Genomic DNA, 20,239 nt, shown 5'->3' with positions numbered 1-20,239 from the left:
ATTCAAACCACCATATCATCTTATTAACTTGATGTATTGTTCAAAGAGCAAAAGTGATAAACATGTATTCAAAACACCACTTGATTGAATATTTCTTTTATATATTTCTTGAATTTATCTGATTTATTTACTTCTACATTAAAAGCAAATTCATTCAATAGACAAATCCACGAGGATTTCAACCTGGTTGAAACAAAAGTTTTTATATAGTCTCCAATCACGTAGAAAAATTCCAAGACTAAAGCAGAAAAAGAAATGAGCATCAATAAATATATAGAGTGATTAGGAGCCAAATTAGTATGACAAAATCAACATCTGAAACCTAATTGCCACCTTATTAGAGGTCAATTTAATAGAGTTTCATATCTATGGAATGATATCTTCATTTCTTACTCTTTTTCTCTACCTCTATCTTAACAAATATCATTAAATATATAACTCTGTAAAATTAAGCTGAGTTACTGATTAACAATCAAAGATACTTGAATGTAAATATAGAAGATAAGTCTGCCATAAATATATGAGATTGAGGAGGTAGTGAAGGATTGTGATGATAATAACAGTTCGGAGCCGAATGGTTTTAATTTTGCATTTGTAAAGGAGTTTTGGTACTTGTTGAAGAATGAGATTAGAATTATGTTTCATCAATTCCATGCTAATGAGGTTGTGCCGAAGAGTTTGTTGGCATATTTCGTGGCCTTAATAAAAAATTAATTCCCCGTTGAATTTAAAGGATTTTAGACCAATTTCCTTGCGCGATTGTCTCTATAAATTTCTCTCTCAAAGGTGCTTGCTAGGAGGTTGACCAAGGTTATGGATTCAATTATTTCGTCTTCCAAATCGGCTTTTATTAAAGGTAGGAACTTAGTTTACGGTGTTTTGGTGGTTAATGAGTTGGTGGATTCTGCGAAGAAAACAAAGAGTGAGTGTTTGATTTTAAAGGCGGACTTTGAAAATGCATATGACTCGGTGGATTGGAGTTTTTTGGATTATATGTTGCTTAGAGTGGGGTTTTGTGCGTAATGGGTGAGGTGGATGAAGGGTTGTGTGTTTGGGGGGAGTATGTCTATCCTTGTGAATGGAAGCTTAACAGAGGAAATTAATATTCAAAAAGGGCTTAAGCAAGTGGATCCGCTTGTTTTTGTTTCTCTCCGGTTGCGGAAGGTTTTAGTGGGTTGATGAGAAATGTTGTGCGGCTAAATTTATTTGAAGGTTCCATTTTAGGAGGGAAGGGATGGTGATATCTCATCTTCAATATGCTGATGATACTCTATGTATTGTAAAGACATTAGTGGAGAATCTTTGGACCTTCAAAGCTTTATTGAGGGGCTTCAAGATGGCATCCAGGTTGAAGGTTAATTTTCTGAAAAGTTGCTTGATTGGGGTCAATGTGGCTAAGAAGTTCATGGATACGGCTTGTAAGTTTTTTAATTGTTGTGAAGGTAGCCTTCCTTTTAAATATCTAGGCTTACCGGTAGGGGCAACTCCTGGAAGGGCCTCGACGTGGGAACCGATCTTGGACTTGTTAATCTGTAGATTAAATAATTGGGGAAATAAGTTCATTAGTGTTGGAGGTCGGATTTTGCTTCTTAACTCGGTGTTGAATTCAATTCCGATTTTTTACTTGTCTTATTTGAAGATGCCTTTGAGGGTGTGGCGGAAGATTGTGAGAATTCAAAGGGAGTTCCTTTTTTTTTTCCTTTTTCCTTTTTTCGGGGGGGGGGGGGGGGGGGGGGGGGGGGGGATTGATGCTTGAGGAGGGATCTATAACAGACGTGCAAGGGAGGGTGTCTACGCATATTTGGAAGAGCATGGCTCCGTCCAAAGTTGCGGCGTTCTCATGGAAACTTCTCATGATAGGATCCAGACAAAGGTTAATCTTTTGCATAGGCAAGTTCTACCACCGGAGACTTGCCTAATTTGTGTGCTGTGTGTGGGGGCACTTGAATCGTCGGATCACTTGTTCCTTCATTGTGAAGTTGCTAGGGAGGTATGGGATAGCTTATTGAGATGGTTGGGTTTTAATTTTTTGACACCCCCAAATTTGTTCATACATTGGGAGTGTTGGAATGGGGCCTCAAGTAACAAATGGAATCGTAAAGGGTACCGGATTATTTGGCATCTTCAATAACATAATTTGCGAAATGGAGGAGTTAGTGGAGGCTATTAAGATACCGTTTGGCCAAGCTTTTTTTCGGTCTAAAAGCTACTTTAAAACAAAGTTAAAATAAAGCTCTTTAAGAAAAAGGCTAAAGCTGTTTGGTTTCTTTATTTTTTTTTAGTTCTAAAGTTATTTTTGAGTTAAAAGCTGTTTGGCAAAATATTGTACAAAACTTTGAATTTATTATTTTTTGGTGGTGTCTGGGGTTCGAACCCGGGACCTTGCATATATTTATGCATTGTCTATAAAGAAAAAAACTTTGAATTCATTATGAATTAACATAATAAATAAAAAAATGTCTAAAATATTTTTTGAAGTTAAAAAATGTTTAAAATATAAAAGATATATTTTTACCAATACTATATTTACTCAATGACATTTATTTTGTGTAACATGAATACAAATTTGTATCATCATATAAACGCTTGTTAAATATTTGAATATGAGAAATAATTTAAGGAGACTCAAATAATAACATAAATAATATCAAAGTAGTTTGAAAAATTAAAAACAATAATCATCTTTTTTTTTTTTTTTAAAAAAAGACATAAATCATCACAAACTCAAACATTTCTACTCTCCATCAACGCAACTCCTATTTGATTTCTAACTTTATTCGTGTAGCCTCCATCTTGCACTCTTCCTGGATTATATGAACTGATTTCTTCATTTATATTGCTTTCTTCGTCACGCTCAATCATATATTTAGATATAACATTCACATTTATTAAACTCTTCATCTTCAACTCCACATATTCGAATAAAGTTGTGGAGTGTTGTTGTTGCAACTATGATCTTTTGTTGTTTGATTAGTGAAAATGGTCGCATATCACATAAGATATGCCACCTTTTTTTTCCAAACTCCAATTGTTCTTTCAATGACATTTCTCAATGAAGAATGTGCATGGTTGAACACTTCATGGATACCTTCTGCTTGACTACCATCTCTAAAATCAGGAATGTGATATCTTTCACCTTTGTATGGTGAAAGGTACCCTTTCATGTTTGGATATCCAGCATCAACCAAATAATATTTTCCTAAAAAATATATAATTTATTGTTAATTTATGTGTAAACTTAAATTTAAAGATACACGTGTTTTGAAATTTATTATAAAATGAAATTATGCATACCTTCAGGAGGATGTGGGAACACACTTTTCATTTCTTCAATCACAGATGAAAGAATACGAGTGTCATGTGCAGTATCGGGCTAACCAACAACAACAAAAGTGAATAACATGTCTAAGTTGCACACTAACATGACATTTTGTGTTGGAAATCCTTTTCTACCAATATAACGAATTTGATCTTTAGTAGGAACAATGCTGGAATATGTGTTCCATCTATTGCACCAATGCACCCTTCAAAATGAGACCAATACCTACGATCATTTTTTATCTTAGAGGGAGTTTCTGCGAAGTCAAAATCCGGAGGCCTTACAATTTCCTTTGCTAATAAACATAAACTTTCCACAACTTCCCCAAACTTTCTACTCACAGTCTCTCCTGATTTTCCGAATTTATTCTGAACATTTCGATTAGTTTCACTATGTGTGCAAGTCCAAAGGAACATAACAAGTGCCTCCAATGATGTCATTTCTTTAGATGGATGTAACCATCTTTTACTCACCAATAAATTTTCAAGTTTCAATATGGCATGAGATTCCATCCTAAACATGTTATAACTTTCACTCCTAGTGTTCAGAGTTTCTCGAACCCAAGTCCATCCACGAGAATAAAGAAATCTATTACATTTCTTTATTAAGTACTTCATGTTATAATCATAAGCGATTGCTGCTGCAGCATAGCATATCTTATAAAACCCGCATTTTCTTTTTTTTTACTTTTCTCGAATGCTTATTGATTTGATTAGAAGGCATCTGTAAGATAATTTTATAACAAGAAAATACATGTGAATACGTAATCATTGAATTAGTTCAAATGCATAAACATAAATCTCAATGCAAAATTCTCAGCCAAATGTTCAATAACAAATACCAAATAAGATAGGATAATATATAATATAGAATTTAATTGAATCTTAACTAAAAGCAAATAGAAAATAAAAAGTTGAATCTAAACTTAAAATTAGATAGTTTTTATTGTCACTCATATTTGTCTCATTGATACTTGTATAGAATCCAGTCTACCAAAGCATCCATAGAATCTTTTAAGGACATCAGTACGATTCTATTATCTTCATCTTTAAGCATCTCCAAAGCATAACTAAATTGTCGATTATTCAAATGTCCTTCCTCCTTCGCACTTTTCAATATTGTAACACAATCAGGAATTGAATATTGTCCAAGAACATTAGATGTTGCTGCAATTTCGGCCTTCTCAATTCCATTATGACCTTCTGCTGCTTGAACTAATCGCTCAAATGTGTTTCTCATAGTTGTTGCAGTCCCAACCTTGGTCTTACCCTTTGTAACTTTCTCACCCATATCTGGTGAAACCTTTCTTTTCTTTCTTGATTTGTTACTTTCCATAGGGATAATATCATCCTCTTCTGATTCAATAATTTCTAGTGGCACATCATCAATAGCATTTTTGCCACTAGATTCATGTGGCACCCCTAAAGCTGGTGTCCATTGCCATTGACTTGTTGTCACAATCTCTCCAAATATAAATTTCAATTCCTCACGAAATTTCAATCCTTGACTTTGAAATTTTGCATATTTCACATTCTCCTGCATTGCCAATAAAGGAGATTTAGACAAACCCTTCTTTTACTCAATGTTCGCCAAGTAAAATTAAAATATTCATAATACTCACCTTAATTTTAGCCTCCCACCAAGCAGGATCAGCATCAATATTTCCTATTTCGGTATTCCATCCTAACCCTGTTTCTTTACCAATTAATTGTTTCCAGTTAGTCCAATCCGTTCTCAAATTATCCATTCTATTTTTCAATTGTTTTTTAGTATAGTTTTTACTAGCATTTTTATTGAATTCGTCACGTATTTCTTCCCATTTCTTATTCTTAAAAGCAATTTCCGGTTTCCCACATTTTCGAATCTCATCCATACAAATGTCAAGTAATACTTTGGTATAAAATGGGTTGTTCCATTTTGCTTTTTCGAAATTTTCAGATTTAGAAGAAATATTTTCTTTGGTAGTCATAGCTGCATTTATATATAGATAATAGAGTAAGCGGATTAAAAAATAAAACATGCATGGAACAATCTAATTATTATACAATACTTCCTCCGGTCCTATTTACAAGAGAAAGTTGACTTTTTAGATACATTCAATAATGTATGTATCTAGTTAAGAACCTAAACCAAATACATAAATTATTTAATGTATCTAAAAAGTAAATTGTCTCTTGTAAATAGGACCGGAGGGAGTACAATAATATACATCTAATAGGTATCAACTATGAGCAATTGAAAAAAGAATGTTATAAAATAAATAGTTAAATTAACAAAACAATGAAAAGAAAGAACCTGATTGATTTTGGCAAGAGGGTATTCACAAAGTGCCTCAGTGAAAAGAATTGTGGAGCTGCATAATATATCTATAATATGTATATGTGTGTATATATAGGGTGTGTTTGGTTTGCAAAACAGCAAGTATTGAACAGAACAGTACAAGATAGAACAGTACAACACAAGGTAGAACAACACATGACAAATTTTTTATGGCATTGAGTAATTTTTTGTTTTATACGATTTTTGAGGGACAAAATACTATTTTGGTATTTTAGACAACTTGTACGTGGGACAAAAAGTTGTGTTGTGGTTTGGTGAGGGACAAAAATATGAGTTTTTGTCCTGTCCCTTGCCTCGAGTTTGTCCTGTACCTGAAACAGTTTTACAAATCAAACACTGGATAACTAGAGTTGTTCTGTCATGTCCTTCATTTTTTAGCAAATCAAACGCACCCATAATGAGAATAATTGGTTTTTTCTTTTCCAATTATACTCTATAACAAATTTTGTTATAACAAATTTTGTTATAAGAATACCATGTTTTTAGTGTTGGTCAAAAAGATAAGAATTTATATTATATAATATTATATTTGTTACATTGCTGGTGTCATTGAAAAAGATATGTTTAGTTTTTTTAATAAGAAAAAGATATGCATAGTTTGTTACAATACAAATGTGTAAATTATATATAAGTATAATTTTTTTAGGCAACTACACTTGTACTTTTAATTAAAATCAAAATTTATAAAAATAATTATACGCATTACACAACACTAACAAAAATTATACGCATTAGCATAACAAAAAAAAAAAAACAGAAAGAGGAACATAAAGTATTACTCTAAACGCTAATGTATGTGTATTTCCGTGGTTGAAGAAAGAGAATAAAAATATTCGGTGTCATTCATTGACAAGGTGAAAACAAATATTTGCGAGGTTGTGATGATCAAAAGATATTGAAATTAATATATAAGTGATAAAAAGATAATAAAATTCCTTAACAAAATAGATAATAAACTTAAATGGAACCTCGTTAAAAAATTAAATGGACTGGTTAAAAAAAATAAAATAAAATAAAATGGAAGAAAAAAGCATATTGAAAAAATAAAACAAAAGATTGCCGGCGGGAGTTGAAGAGAGGTGCTTGTGAAATAAATTGGGGAGAAATAGTTTTTTGAAGTAGCATTCAACAACTTTTGGTTAAAGATCATTCCATTCAATTTTATGCATTCTAAAATAAGTACTTTTTTTCGAAGGTACTTTATTGATATTGTGTTTGGCCTAACTTCTCCTTAAAAACGTAGAAAAGCTGAAAAAAAGTCGGGCCAAACGGTATCTAAGGTTTTGTCTTGGAGGTGGACTTTGAGTAGTTTCAATTTGCGGGCATGTTTGTTTTATGAATGGAGTTGGAACCCAAAAGGGTGTGCCTTTTGCGGTAGTGGAGCTGTTTTTTGCAATGCGGAGGTTGAGGCTGGCGTATGCTGTTGGCTGTTCTGGTTTTCTGTCAGCAAGCATATAGCAGCCTCATTTTTTTGTTTTAGTCGCTGGGATGTTTTTTTATCCCCTTAGCTGTTTTGTGGTCTGTTGTGTGGCCCTAAGGAGTGTTTTGGCTGTGAGGTTTACGGTTATTTCGGTGCCTTTTGTATTTTTGTCTTGTGGCTGCGAGTTTTTGTTGTTGCACCTTGCACACTCCCGTCATGAATAAAATTTGCTGTTTCTAAAAAAAAACGAGGCAAGAAGTTATAGAATGTATATAGTCCTCTTTCTTGTATAGTACTCTTCTAATCTAACAATGCATCTATGAGGGCCACACATTGTAGTGCATCCCATTACATTACATTTTTTTTTAATTTGTACATAATTAATAATAACAAGGGACAAACTAGAACGAGCAAATATGCATACAAGGTTAGATATATAGTGAAAAATCAAGCAGTCCAAAAGATGTACTTAAACATTATGCTTGATTATTCAATTCAACAGTCAAATGAAAATAACAACGACGATTTAAAATGTCAAAACATCCAACAACGGATAACTCAACGCATCCAATGACTAAATGACAAACAAGTACCATAAGAAAAGGCCAGAAAGGCAAACTTTATTTTACATAGGAACACAAAAACCATAAAAGACAACCACATTAAGTAAAAGAAACAGAATCAGAAGTTTTGATGAATTTCAGGACGAACTTCTGGATAAACTTCTCTTTCCAGCATTGCAGAGTCGAAAAGGATGAACCACAGTCAGAAGTCTTTATGAACTTCTGGAAGGCAACACAGCCACCTCTACCAAGTTCCTGGTAACACTTCTCTTCGCGGCAGTATCCCTTAACGTTCAGCAAACAGTTCTGCTCGAATGAATTGCTCGCAACGTCCACATGCACAGCGATCATAAATTCATTAGGTTGGAAGCAAGTCAACACTCTCTCAACCAATTGATTCAGATTCATTAGCTCCAAATTATACTCACATGTTTCAAAGCTAGCGTAACTGAAACCGTCTTCTGGAGTAACATGAATTGTAGAAACAGCAGCTCCTTCTACAGAATTCATTGAATATCCACACGGGTCAAAATCAAAATCACTTATTTCAGAGTCCGGAAGAATATTTCTGATACCGGAATTCGCAGTCATCAGGAATGCTGAACTAGACTGTTCTTTGTAGAAAACCGATGCTTTCTCTTTGTCTAACCCAGTCATGCACATCTCCAGAGTGTAAACTGAGTCGAATAAGCTCACAGACTTCGCAGCAGCAGAGTAAACATGCCATTTTTGTGTGCTGTCTGAGCCACCCAAAACATAAGCCACGCTTCCTGTTCCAAGCTTCGCAAAGTAGCTATCAAGGACTGCTACTTCCTCGGAGAAGCTGCGATGAGGAAAGGACTGAGCACTTGGAAAAGTGAAACTTCCACGGGTGTATCTTACCGATCGAACAGTTAGTCCAAGCGCCTCGGATAGCTTCAATATCGGTGGGATTGAAAGCAGCAATTTGGTAGTACCACAGGTTTTGATTATGATCTTGTATGGATAAACAAAAAGGCTGGATTCAGAGAGAACATAAGAGTCAACCTTATCATTTGACAGTGAGGAAACAATGATGCATTCCGCAGGTGCTAGAATCTCGTCTAACTGGGATTTTGTTAGAGATCTAAGATCCTTTCCTTCAGGGTCCAAAAATACTCCCGGTTCGAAAAATGATATCTCTAGCCTCTTTTCAAAGCCTTCAAAACCGATTGAAGAAACTGCCAAGGCCATATTGTTTCAGAAAAAGAAAATGCACAGCACCAAAACCCGAAAGCAGTGAACAACAACAGCACAATTGCAAAAATAGAGACTGGAAAGACGTCGTTTGAAGAAGAGTACTGAATGATTAAAATTCTAACGAAAATAAACGCAACTAAGAAAACACGTTTCGAGCAAAAGTAGATCAGGATGGCTTCCTAGCACACTGCACATAATTAACAAATACATGTATTAGCACAAGTCATTAATCAAATAAGATTAGTTTCCAACAAATCCAGAATCGGAATCATTTAATCTTAGAACTTACGTTGGAGTAAGCAGCTGATCTGAACTTCTTGATTCCACCGTTTGGACGAACGTATTCAATAGTGTAGCCGAGGGGAGCTTCGTAAAATAACGATTCACTACTACTGGACTTCTTCTTGGCTCCTTTGGTTTCCATTAGATCATTCAAACCTGCTTGACAACCGCGGAAACACAACTTAACATAAAAGCATGTCCGTGTGACATGTGTGATCACCTATAATCAAATTATTATCGATGTCTACATATATATTTACATACGAGCACTTTCATTTTCTCAACTTATTACTAATTTATGTGTCAATGTTATATCAAGTGTCCATAAAAGAAAAAAGTAGTCTTTGAATTTTTATGGACGTTCTCAAATAAGTTCATGAGATTATGAATTTTTAAAAATATTTCTGACTCATCCCTAGATTTTAACAATTTACTACGAATTACATATGGATACATTAAATCTAAAACACATACACAACGGAAAATATTCAACTTAACAATGAAGAAAGGGCACACGAACCTGCATTGGTGGAATTTGATGAAGAAAAAGTAAAAACTATTGAAGATTTTGTTGTTTAGCAAAACCACGAATAGCAAGGTTTCTGCAAATAGGATCAAGATTTTATGAACACGAGAAGAAAAATAAAACAAGAAATAATTACAAGAGAAGAGAAAATGCTTACTACAAATAAGAAGTAGAAAGAAAAATCATCAAAAAGAGAAGATTGCGTTGAGTTGCTTAGATTCGAATTGAAACGAGGTCTATTTATAGGTCGTCTCCAAAGATGCCTTGTAAAGTTTTAAAATACTTTTTTTTTTTTAAAAAATAAATTAAGTAAACATTTTGACACAAATTAATTGTAGTATTTTTTTTTTTGACTAAAAAATTAATCAAAGTTGGCTTTTGACTTTTGACTGAAATTAATGTTAGTGACAATAGAAAACTTTATATTCCCTCTATTACAGATTAGATGAGTCATTTGTTCATTTCAAATATATTAAAAAAAATGTATAAGTGAAAGAGAGAAAAAAAAATAGCTTTAGATGTTCTTATTAAGTATTAGTGCATTCACCATTATCATAAATACAAAGTAAAATATATTGCATTAAGAGTTATGAAAGTAGTATTAATTAAATTTATAATTAAAAAAAAGAGTAATTAATACTGTATTGAAAAGTGAAATAGGTAGTTATTTTGAGACAATATTTCTTTATAGAAGAGCCACTTATTATGAGACAATATTTGTTTAATTTATGTTTTTTTAGGGGAGGTTAATTGTATGTTTATTTATCGTATTTGATCATAAATTTAAACCATTTTTTTTTTAGGGAAAACCATTTGAAATATAAATTTAACTTATATATTGTTCATATTGTAGTGTAACTTTTTCTATATAATAAGATTTAGTTATTTTTTTAATTAAAAATTTATATAATAAATAAAATTGTAATTATAAATGGGTCATGCTAATCGGTGCTCTCGGGGCAGTGGTTAAGCATACAAAAAAAGGAAATTCTTATCATAAAAAGAAGTTTTGTTGATTTATTTATGGATTAATTAAATAATTTTCAATGCAATAATTAACATATAATTTCCCTTTTTATTATCCTTAACCCGTGCCCCGGGGGCACCGGTTAGCATTTCCCATTATTAAATAGAATAGTTTAAACACTTATTTATACCTTTAATCCCTATAAATAAAGGTCATTTAAAGTTTGGTCTATGAACTTACTAATTTTTTCAAATAGTTACTGCAATTACTAATCACTTAAAATTTGATCCCTCGACCGAGTTAATTATAGCCACATCACTAATTAGCTGACTTGGCAGTGCTGACTAGTTAAATGAGATGATGAATCAACAAAAGATGGTGTGAACTGACAAAAATACCCCTAAGACTTTAGCCAAAAACAAAATAGGCAAAATGCCCCCGAACTCATCTTCTCAAATAAAAAACTTCCTCTTCTCTGGCTCGTCTTCTCTCTTTCATTTTGGTTAAGGTTTCAATTTCAAATCTTTGTAGAAAAAGTGTAACAACATCAATAATGTCTTACCTCATCATGAAAAAAACACAACAACACATATGTAAAGAACAATCAATCTTTACAACCAAAACACATCAACACAACCGCTCTGCAACCAAATTAATAGCATTTACTAAAACACCCTTATTATAGCATAATTTTACAACTGAAACTCCCAAAGTCATGCATAATAAGTGCCCCGATCGGTTGGATCACAGAAGATTTTTTCATAGTAATATAGAAAAACTGGATTCCGTGTAGCTGATGGGCGTCTACTTGTATGGCAGTTATCTCGTCAGGTTTCTGTTGACTTGATTCCTGATCTGTTGACTTGGTGGTGACGATCTTGAGCATGACGGCCATCATGGACCCTTCAGTGCCCGTCACACGTGGTTTTTCAACATTTTTCTTCTGCCTTTGCTTCTAATCACTCAAGTACCTGAAATGTAAACAAAACACCAACATACACCATGTAAAACGCGACAAATGACTCTAAAACAAATGAAATTTAAGCTAATTAGACGTGTATTTTGCATGTTATCAATGATTACGTCCTTTGCTCACTGGCAAATTCTATGGTACACCCAATAAATTTGGGTGTATCGGTACACCAAGTCGTAAAATTAATAATAAATGAGTTGTATTTTTGAAGAAAAATAATTATTTTCTATCATTGACAACTAAGATAATTAAATTTTATTTACCAAAAGCTTCGACGAAATAAAATTTAATTTTTAAGAATTTTTATTACTCATAACAATGAATATTGATTATTTTTTATGACAAATTGTAAATTTTTTAATATGATCCTTATAAACAATGAAATAATGGTTTTTCATATTAAATGATGTTTTCTAAAATATAAATATTGACAAATACCTTTTTATTTCATTAAAGTGATCGTTAATTTATATATTTAGTGAAACAAGAGTACCGGTACACTCAAAATTATGAGTGTACCATAGAAGTTCCCTTGCTCACTTATTTAAAGAGATATTTAATAGTCCGTGATTGGTTGCATCATTCTATATTAATGAGCATTGTACTTTAACAATAATGTCTGTTATACCCTGATTTTGGACCTAAAAATACTCGTTCAAATTTCTTTTCTACCACTGATAATTGTCCATTTACTATTGTTTTACTTTGAATCTACACTTTATTTTCATCTGTATATTTTACTGTCTCTGTCTCAAGGTATTTGCAAATCATGATTTTGCCTATGTTTTTCTTGCATAAGATCATCCAAAGTGTCTTTCTTACATTACAAGTCATTTGAAAACTCTCTGAATCATTGCATTGCTTTTCTTGCATGTTATTTCAAAAAATCATACAAGAAGGGTATTTTGGTCATTTCCTGCAGTGGAACCCATTTTAGTCCCTGTGTTTGTCTCTGAGTCTTTTCAACTTGTTTTACAAATCATTGTTGAGTCTTTGTTTAAAAACCATTTCAAAAATTGCATCTGAGTCAGTTTGAGTCAGTTTAGTCCCTAGGGGCATTTTGGTCTTTTCCTGTTGAAATTTCGACAGAGAGGTATTTTAAAACACCTCATTTTTGTAATTGGTTCATTTTAGTCCTTTTGTTGATTTTATTCTAGGTTTCTCTTTACGTTTTGTCCAATTTACCAATTTTAGTCCAATTTTATTTTAATTGCATTTTAGTCCCTGAAACAGTTTCTAAAATTGCATTTTAGTCCAATACTTTTTAAAATTGCATTTTTAGGTCCTTTTTTGTAAATTGCAGTCCAGTCCTTCAATTTTCTTATTTTGCAGAAAGGTCCCCAAGTCCAAATGGTACAAGGCCGAGTTTGTTATGTCCAAATTACAGGTGTCACCATTTCATTGGTCCAGGATCACACTTGGCAGCTTATAAATAGTGCACAGTGCCACACAGAGCCACAGAATGAACGCCACATCACAAACAAATTCAGAATTTCTCTCTCTTTTCTGTTAGATTAAAACTCAGAGAACACAAGAACAATCTTCAAACCCTAGCTTTCCAGAACCACAATTCACCAACAAATTCATCAAATTCGCTACAGTTCTCAGAGATTCATCAAGGAATCATCATCATTGAACCGATTTCTCTGCAATTCAAGGCGCGAATTCATCACCAATTGGTGATAAACTCCAGCACCGATCACAGAGAATCAGTGAAGAAGAAGAGGGAAAGAAGATGAAGAAATTGAACCGGTGAAGAAGAAGAAGGAACAACACCGATTTATTTTCGGTTTTAAAGCAAGAAAGCAACAAACAGAATCAGATTCAAGCTTTTTCTGAAGATTCCGGTTCGAAATCTCCGATTAAAACCACATGTAACACTTAAACCTCACTTTCTTTCTCAAAAACATCAACAAGACTGAATCAATGTAGATCTGCGGAGTTTCAAGAGGTTTCTTTCAAAAAACTGAAAACCTAAATAAATCTTTGAAAACCGTAAACAAATTCTCCGATCTACATCGATTCCAAGCTTGCATGCAAATTCTGATATCAAACTCGTGTTTAGAATGAAGAGACGAGTGATTTAGGGTTAGTTTGGGTTAGATCTGGAAACTTAGGTCAACCGGAACCTGGAGTTCTCGCCGGAGAAGATGAAGATTCCGGCGGACCTTTGAAGGTTCCGACCGATCTTCATCCTCTCCGGCCGTTTCCTGCAGAAACCGACGAGGGGAGAGAAGAGAAGACAAGAACCTAGTGAGAGAAGGTGAGAGTTAGAGAGAGAAATGGGAGTAGCAAATGAAATAAACTGGTGCTTCAACATATATATAGGCCACTGTGAAGGTAAATCGACATTAACAGAATAAGCAGCGGAATAAAATTTCGATTTACTTTCCTTGGATCATTACGAATTGGAACTTGAACCAGTGATTCGATTGTTACCTTAGAACGATTATTCTGAAAACGATCGGTGGAATCTGCGAACTGGAATCTCGATCACAGCCAAGCAAATAGCAGAGCCTCTATTGAGTCCACACGAACAGTGCTCCTCCAAAACCTCGGTGCTAGCCAAGAAGACGGAAGTCAGAGAACTAGCGTTTCTGCAAGGAAAACGTAATCGCAAACTATTGCACTAGGTTTCTATTTATAGAACTCCTTATGTGCTTTGCAAGTCAAACTCGTTTTTGACTTCACTAAGCCCAATACGAGTTTAGCAAATTTTGCTAAATAATTAGCATTATTTACTAAGCGCACCCTTTATATAAGTCGTACTTATACATATCTCTTTTGACTGCTCTTTGTGTGTGACCCTTTAGGTTCTAGTCACGTTGGCAATGATATTAAATCTAATATTTAATACCATAAACAATGAGCGGTATCTAGCAACACATCATTGCTACCCAAGTGACAAGAATGTCAAGTGATCTGACGAAACCTTTCATGATAACACATATGTGTATAATTACTCCTTTGTCTCAATATCTTCATTGATCCCAAGGCATAGATAGTGTCACCCTTGTATAGATCAATGTTTATTTATCTTGATTTCGAAATATACTATTTAACGAATAAGTCCAATATCTTATATTGACTTAGTTCGGCATGGCCATGCATATTTATAGTCATATTTCATCAAGAGAAGATATATCTCCTGTTTATGAGGAGGGACAAATCCCATCTAGGACACTCATGCCCCTCAGCATGATTCATCAAGTACCCATCAACCAACGTTATTGTTATCCTTTTACAGACAACGTTAGAATGGCAACAAAGCACTTGAGTCCACATCTAGAGATCATAGTAGTTTCAGGTCTAAGAGCGATATACATTATTATCATTGTGAGAATATCTTATGACAATTTCATAACTTACTATGTAGTATTCTCACAGTGGGTCAATCCAATATAAATATTACTCCTAATATTTATATCTATGTATAGACTTGATATCTCATATCTATGACCCATGAGATGCGGTCATCAGTCTACATACATAATAGTCTCGACGCTTTATTATTATCCTTTATTCATATTAAAGCTTTGACTACGGATACATTTAAGAATAGCGTTCTATAAGATAATGTAATCTCATGATTAAGTCACACTTAATATATTATTACACGAACTATCTATTCTAAGGACTTTATTAACATTATCTAAATATAATAAAGAGTGCCATATATTATTCAATAATAAAAATCATGATACATAAGATAGGTTTAACATAAACTATTGGCCTATAGGGCTTACACCAACACACTGAACCGGACCGGTCCAAGTCCGGTCCATTTTCCCTTGATCTTGGCCGTTAGACCTAGGGTTTCATCCCCTGGATCAATCCAACGCTCCCTGAGTGTCCAGGTTCAATAGGCTTGGGCTTGGGCCTTTTTTTTTCTGTGGTTTCCTGCGTTTTTGCTATTTCTTGCTATGTGCACCCTCTGTTTTTGCTATGTGAACCTCCTGTGTGCTCAAATTTTCTTGTAAAAATTCCTAAAAATTTCTATGTGTTTCTTGATGCATTTTTGATATTTTTGTGATGTTTTTACATGTTAAAAAATGATAAAAACATATGTGATGTTTTCTTGATTGATTTGCTCCCTTTCTTTGTCTAAACTTGTGAATTTTCTTGCTATAATTTGTTCATCAGATCTTGGCATGGTATGAATGATTGATATGCTATTTTGTGATGAATATGCCTCTGATCATGTGTTTGTTTTACTGTTTTTGATGTGATTTGTTAGTTTCTTGTGTTGCAAGTAATGTGTTTCTTTTTTACATTTTGGTTATTGTTGACATTTTTACCGTTTATCTCGTATTCCTTTGCTCACTTGTTCTATCATTTTACACCCTATTTTACTAACATTTCTATTTCATGTTTCATCCATTTCATAAGCATTCTATCACTTCATCTCCATTTCTCTTAGTTTAGGTATTTTACCATTCATTTTCTATGTCAAAATTGACATGTAATTTTAGGTAGTTTAATTTCCCTTCTTTTAATTCCTTGCAAGACCATAGAGTGTAAACTAGGGCCAATGTAACGGACAATGGACTCTCTAATGATGTACACCGACACAAGAACCGACACGCACACACGTTGTATGTTTACCGCTTTAGATGTATGCTTAGGAAATGCGATACTTAGAAAAATATCAATTTTCCAAAATAAGCAAATTCCATCACTTGAAATTTTTTCCTAATAAACCTTGGAGTCAAAAATCCATTGAATTTTCCCTTTATTTTCTTAATCAAGTTCAAATGAACCTTAATTCCAACTTAGACTCTTTTCTTTAATAATTGAACCAACCATCCACCATTTTTTCTTCTTATGCCTTTACGGCCTCTTTCTCTTCTTCAAAACCATTTTCCAAAACTTAAAATCAATCAAACACACCAAAAATACTTTTGAAAGAGAACTACATGGAATTTTGATCCCTTAAAAGGGTATGTAGGCAAGAGGTCAAAACCTCTCCAAGTCCAATAAAATAAAATCTCAAACATTTTCTCTCTCCATTCTTAACCTAAATAAACTCTTTTTTTTTCTTCAATAAATAAGCATAAAAGTAAAGCGTAGACATAAAATTAGGAAAACGGTTCCTATAGAGTACTATAGTCGTTTCGGGTGCTTAACACCTTCCCGTAACGAAAACGACCCCCGAACTTAGAATTTCTAAGGGTTTTTTCTCAATTTTACTCTTCCCAAGAAAAAATAGAGAATATCAAAGATTGAAAGGTTCAAGCCTAATTAATGACTTGATACCCCAAAATCGAGACAACAATGTCCTATTAATATGACACAACATGCATGGTATCTTCAAGACATTTGCAATTTTTAATAGATACTCCATTATCACCCTTATGTATATTGGATATCCATCTTGATCAATTATAATATGATCACCATATTTCTTTGGAAAGTAGTTTATGCCTTTCTTACTCTTCATGCAAGGAGATTTTTTATTTTGGTTACCACATGGACCATGAATCATGAATACAGTAATATGTTGAACAACATAAGATTTGTATCTTTATCTGAAATCTCAATTGAAATTATCATGTCAATGTCATAAATCCACAATGTCAAAGTTATGGTTGATGATCTATTTGTATAGGAACAAATTTCCTCTAAAAACATCCTATATCACTCATATACATTTATTTTCAAATTCAAAATTCTTTCCCACTATATTGCATTTAAGTTCGCATATTCATTTCCACGTTATTTAATGCATATTAATTGTTTCATATTTAATGCATTTTTAAATAATAATGTAAAGGTTTACATATAGGGACAAAAGTAAAATTAAAATTTGATACACATTAACTTTTCACATTTCCAAAACATGATGTCACAACTCAAAATTTGATACACATTGTCTTTTCACATTTCTAAAACATAATGCCTTAGCTCAGAAGTTTGCAAACTTAAGAATTAAACAAATAAGAATAAAAAGATCTCGACCACTCCAATATCACTCTATTACTGTTGTACAAATATCCCAATAAACAATAGAATTAAACAAAAGATACTAAAAAAATGAAAAATAAAGTTGTGTATAAGCCAATACTTTGATCTCAAATGCGAAGCACCATCAATTAATTTTAATGAACATGAGGAAAATAACCTGAATTCGTACATGAGTACAAGAATATAACATACAAATAATGAGTGAGATAGTTGACATGATCATTCTGTAATAAAGAATATAGTTGATCATTTATTCTTCTCTATTCATGTGGGAGAAGATCATATAACTCATAAATTTTCTAAGATTTTTGATACCTTTAGTGGGATATTATATATTCTCATTTGTAGTAACATTATGTTTGTTACTATATTTTGAGGTTTTCAAATAAATCACTTGCTACTATTTCTATAATCTCATTTTGACATATGCCATTATGATTATTATATTTGGTGCACCATCATTAGAAATTTTGATCTCATATTTTTTTTTTTTTGTGTGTTTGTGTATATTCTTAAATCTTGGTAAACATCTTAATTGGATGTTAGGTTAATTTTAATTAAGGAATTTCATGGTTAATAATTTCTTATGTTTTTTCATATTTCACATCTCATATTATTTTTGGGTCACTAAGATATAAGTATATGGTATATATGATATCAATATCCCTATCAGAATGATTTCTATATCACTATGACACTCATATTTTAATCAATTGTCAAAAATGCTTGTTATTAAATTGTATCTCTCTTTCCATACACACACAATCAAATTGAAAGATATTGAAGGAGGAACAATTGTTATTAAATATTAAGGTAATCACATGCCTATGATCTTTATAACTAAAAATGTTGATTTGTTCATCTTGCAATTTAGGATCGTAATTGTATCTATTTGAATTTCTAATTTTTTTCAGAGGCATCTTACATCAAGGTATAAGGTATAAGTAGATGAACCTAGTCATTCAAACAAATTAAGGTGGTATATATTTGAATAAAAAATAATAGAAGTATAAATTAAATCACATGATATAGTAAACGACAATGGAATGATCAACATGCACACATATATTTGATGTTAAACTAACTCGAGAAAATAACGATTAAAAAGACATGATTTATATCGCATGTGAAGTGCAACACCACACTGGGTTATATATATCTTTATCGCTTATTCAATAACGTTCTATGGTTTAAACCTCAATTTTAAGCTTCTTAGACGATGTATTAACCACCTAGATCTTACTTATCCTTTAAAATATGTATATAATCATTAGCTATTGAAGGTAATAACACTTGCATAATATAATTAATCCATTTCTAATGCAATAAGGATTGAAGGATAGAAGAAATATACATCAAAGTGTGAGAAAAGTCAAAGGAATAAAAATGTTATGATGGAGAACTTAACTCTGAACGCAGTAGCACACTCCAAAAATACATGCCGGAATATTTCCTGGAGAACAACTTTGCCATGGACAGTTTATGTCAAATTTACAAATATGAAAAGCTGTGATATAAATTAAGAAAAAAAGAATGTTAATAAAATGAAATAAAATATTGTGTCTATGGATTTTTTAAAATAAAATGGAAAATAATTTTGTTATTGAAAAAGATGATAAAATACTTACAAACAAATTCTGATACAACATGAAATGTGAAAATAAATAGGATCATTATATAAACAAACATGATAGTTTTGGTCATGATTCTCCTCCTTCCAATGTAACAGATAGAAAATTATTTGATCACTTTAGAATATAGAAAATTTTGTGTTAAGTTTACTTGTAAGAAATCCTTACTAATTATTACATGTATTTTAAAATATTAAATTTAAAAGTATCGTTTAATTAAATATTAATGTATAAATCAACTTAAGAATTTTAGTCTTACTTTTAGCATGAAATAAATAAATAGTTTGATTATTTTATACTGTAACGTACAAAAATTTGCAATATATCCTTCCTTATATTAGAATTTCTATATGAATGTATCATATTTGTCTCCTTAATTCACTCAATGGATCACTTGAACTTAGTTGTGATATCACATAAAACTCTTGATGGTTACAAGAGCTCATTATATTTTTCTACCAAAACTTTTACTATTTGTTTTATATAGCCTTCATGACACACCAGGGGAAAAACCCAAGATAACAATAATAGTGTTTGATGATGACAAATTTAGGTGCACAAATAATACAACAATGATAAGAAAACTTATTTATTCGTCGATTGAAAGTATTAAAATAATCAAGTTTAATACATTAAAACGGAGTTGATGTCTTAATAAAAGAAATTACGTGCGTAGTAAATGGTAAATAATAAGGAAGATTGCTTTTTAGGTCCCCCCAATATCTCTTTAGGCCCCCTAAAAATACAAAAATAACCTTTATAATACATCCGGTAGTTACATACCGGTAGTGCATTTTAAATTTTCACATTTTACACCTTCGGTATGTACATACCAGAGACACATTTACAAATTTTCGCGTTTATCGCATTATGTTATTTAAATGTACATGATCTGCTATGTTGGAAAATTCACAAACTTTTGGTAGGGTGCATAAAATTTACAGAAATAAAAGGATCAAACTTTTCATTGAATATGACAGAACTCTAAAAAAATTATGCAGAAACAATACGAGAGAGGAAGAAGCAAGGTTACCTT

General features: G+C 32.4%; 3 protein-coding genes and 1 long non-coding RNA gene across 4 annotated transcripts; all 4 read right to left on the bottom strand.

Annotated features, from left to right (window-relative positions):
• Window positions 1-2,990: 2,990 nt before the first annotated feature.
• LOC120577553 (uncharacterized) lies at window positions 2,991-3,759 on the bottom strand. Its single transcript, XM_039829134.1, has 3 exons — window positions 3,454-3,759; window positions 3,295-3,373; window positions 2,991-3,199 (listed from the first exon to the last, which is right to left on the bottom strand). Exons 1-3 carry the CDS (start codon window positions 3,757-3,759, stop codon window positions 2,991-2,993), a joined length of 594 nt encoding a protein of 197 aa, XP_039685068.1.
• Window positions 3,760-4,282: 523 nt separating this feature from the next.
• LOC120577552 (L10-interacting MYB domain-containing protein-like) lies at window positions 4,283-5,288 on the bottom strand. Its single transcript, XM_039829133.1, has 2 exons — window positions 4,941-5,288; window positions 4,283-4,855 (listed from the first exon to the last, which is right to left on the bottom strand). The coding sequence occupies exons 1-2, from the start codon at window positions 5,286-5,288 to the stop codon at window positions 4,283-4,285; spliced, it is 921 nt and encodes a 306-aa protein (XP_039685067.1).
• A 2,231-nt stretch (window positions 5,289-7,519) lies between these two features.
• On the bottom strand, window positions 7,520-9,802 carry LOC25501498 (S-adenosylmethionine decarboxylase proenzyme). The gene is made up of 4 exons (XM_024772359.2): window positions 9,663-9,802; window positions 9,150-9,298; window positions 9,031-9,047; window positions 7,520-8,855 (listed from the first exon to the last, which is right to left on the bottom strand). The coding sequence occupies exons 2-4, from the start codon at window positions 9,282-9,284 to the stop codon at window positions 7,742-7,744; spliced, it is 1,266 nt and encodes a 421-aa protein (XP_024628127.1). The 5' UTR covers window positions 9,285-9,298; window positions 9,663-9,802; the 3' UTR covers window positions 7,520-7,741.
• A 7,605-nt stretch (window positions 9,803-17,407) lies between these two features.
• On the bottom strand, window positions 17,408-19,351 carry LOC112417238 (uncharacterized). The gene is made up of 3 exons (XR_003007803.2): window positions 19,201-19,351; window positions 18,981-19,079; window positions 17,408-17,729 (listed from the first exon to the last, which is right to left on the bottom strand). It is a non-coding gene; the product is annotated as an uncharacterized lncRNA (long non-coding RNA).
• Window positions 19,352-20,239: the final 888 nt, after the last annotated feature.

This window comes from Medicago truncatula, chromosome 8 (genome assembly GCF_003473485.1).
Source record: "Medicago truncatula cultivar Jemalong A17 chromosome 8, MtrunA17r5.0-ANR, whole genome shotgun sequence".
NCBI lineage: Eukaryota > Viridiplantae > Streptophyta > Magnoliopsida > Fabales > Fabaceae > Medicago > Medicago truncatula.
The sequence above is the reverse complement of the archived record's forward strand: the minus strand, read 5'-3'. Positions and strand labels throughout refer to the sequence as shown.

Excerpts from the sequence above, each read along its gene's own strand:
- LOC120577552 (XM_039829133.1), bottom strand. The coding sequence starts at position 5,288 with ATGACTACCAAAGAAAATATTTCTTCTAAATCTGAAAATTTCGAAAAA. Across the intron at positions 4,856-4,940 it reads GGTGGGAGGCTAAAATTAAG|GAGAATGTGAAATATGCAAA; the intron begins GTGAGTATTATG and ends TTGGCAATGCAG.
- LOC25501498 (XM_024772359.2), bottom strand. The coding sequence starts at position 9,284 with ATGGAAACCAAAGGAGCCAAGAAGAAGTCCAGTAGTAGTGAATCGTTA.
- LOC120577553 (XM_039829134.1), bottom strand. The coding sequence starts at position 3,759 with ATGACATCATTGGAGGCACTTGTTATGTTCCTTTGGACTTGCACACAT. Across the intron at positions 3,374-3,453 it reads AGATCAAATTCGTTATATTG|CCCGATACTGCACATGACAC; the intron begins GTAGAAAAGGAT and ends GTTGTTGGTTAG. Across the intron at positions 3,200-3,294 it reads GTTCCCACATCCTCCTGAAG|GAAAATATTATTTGGTTGAT; the intron begins GTATGCATAATT and ends TATATTTTTTAG.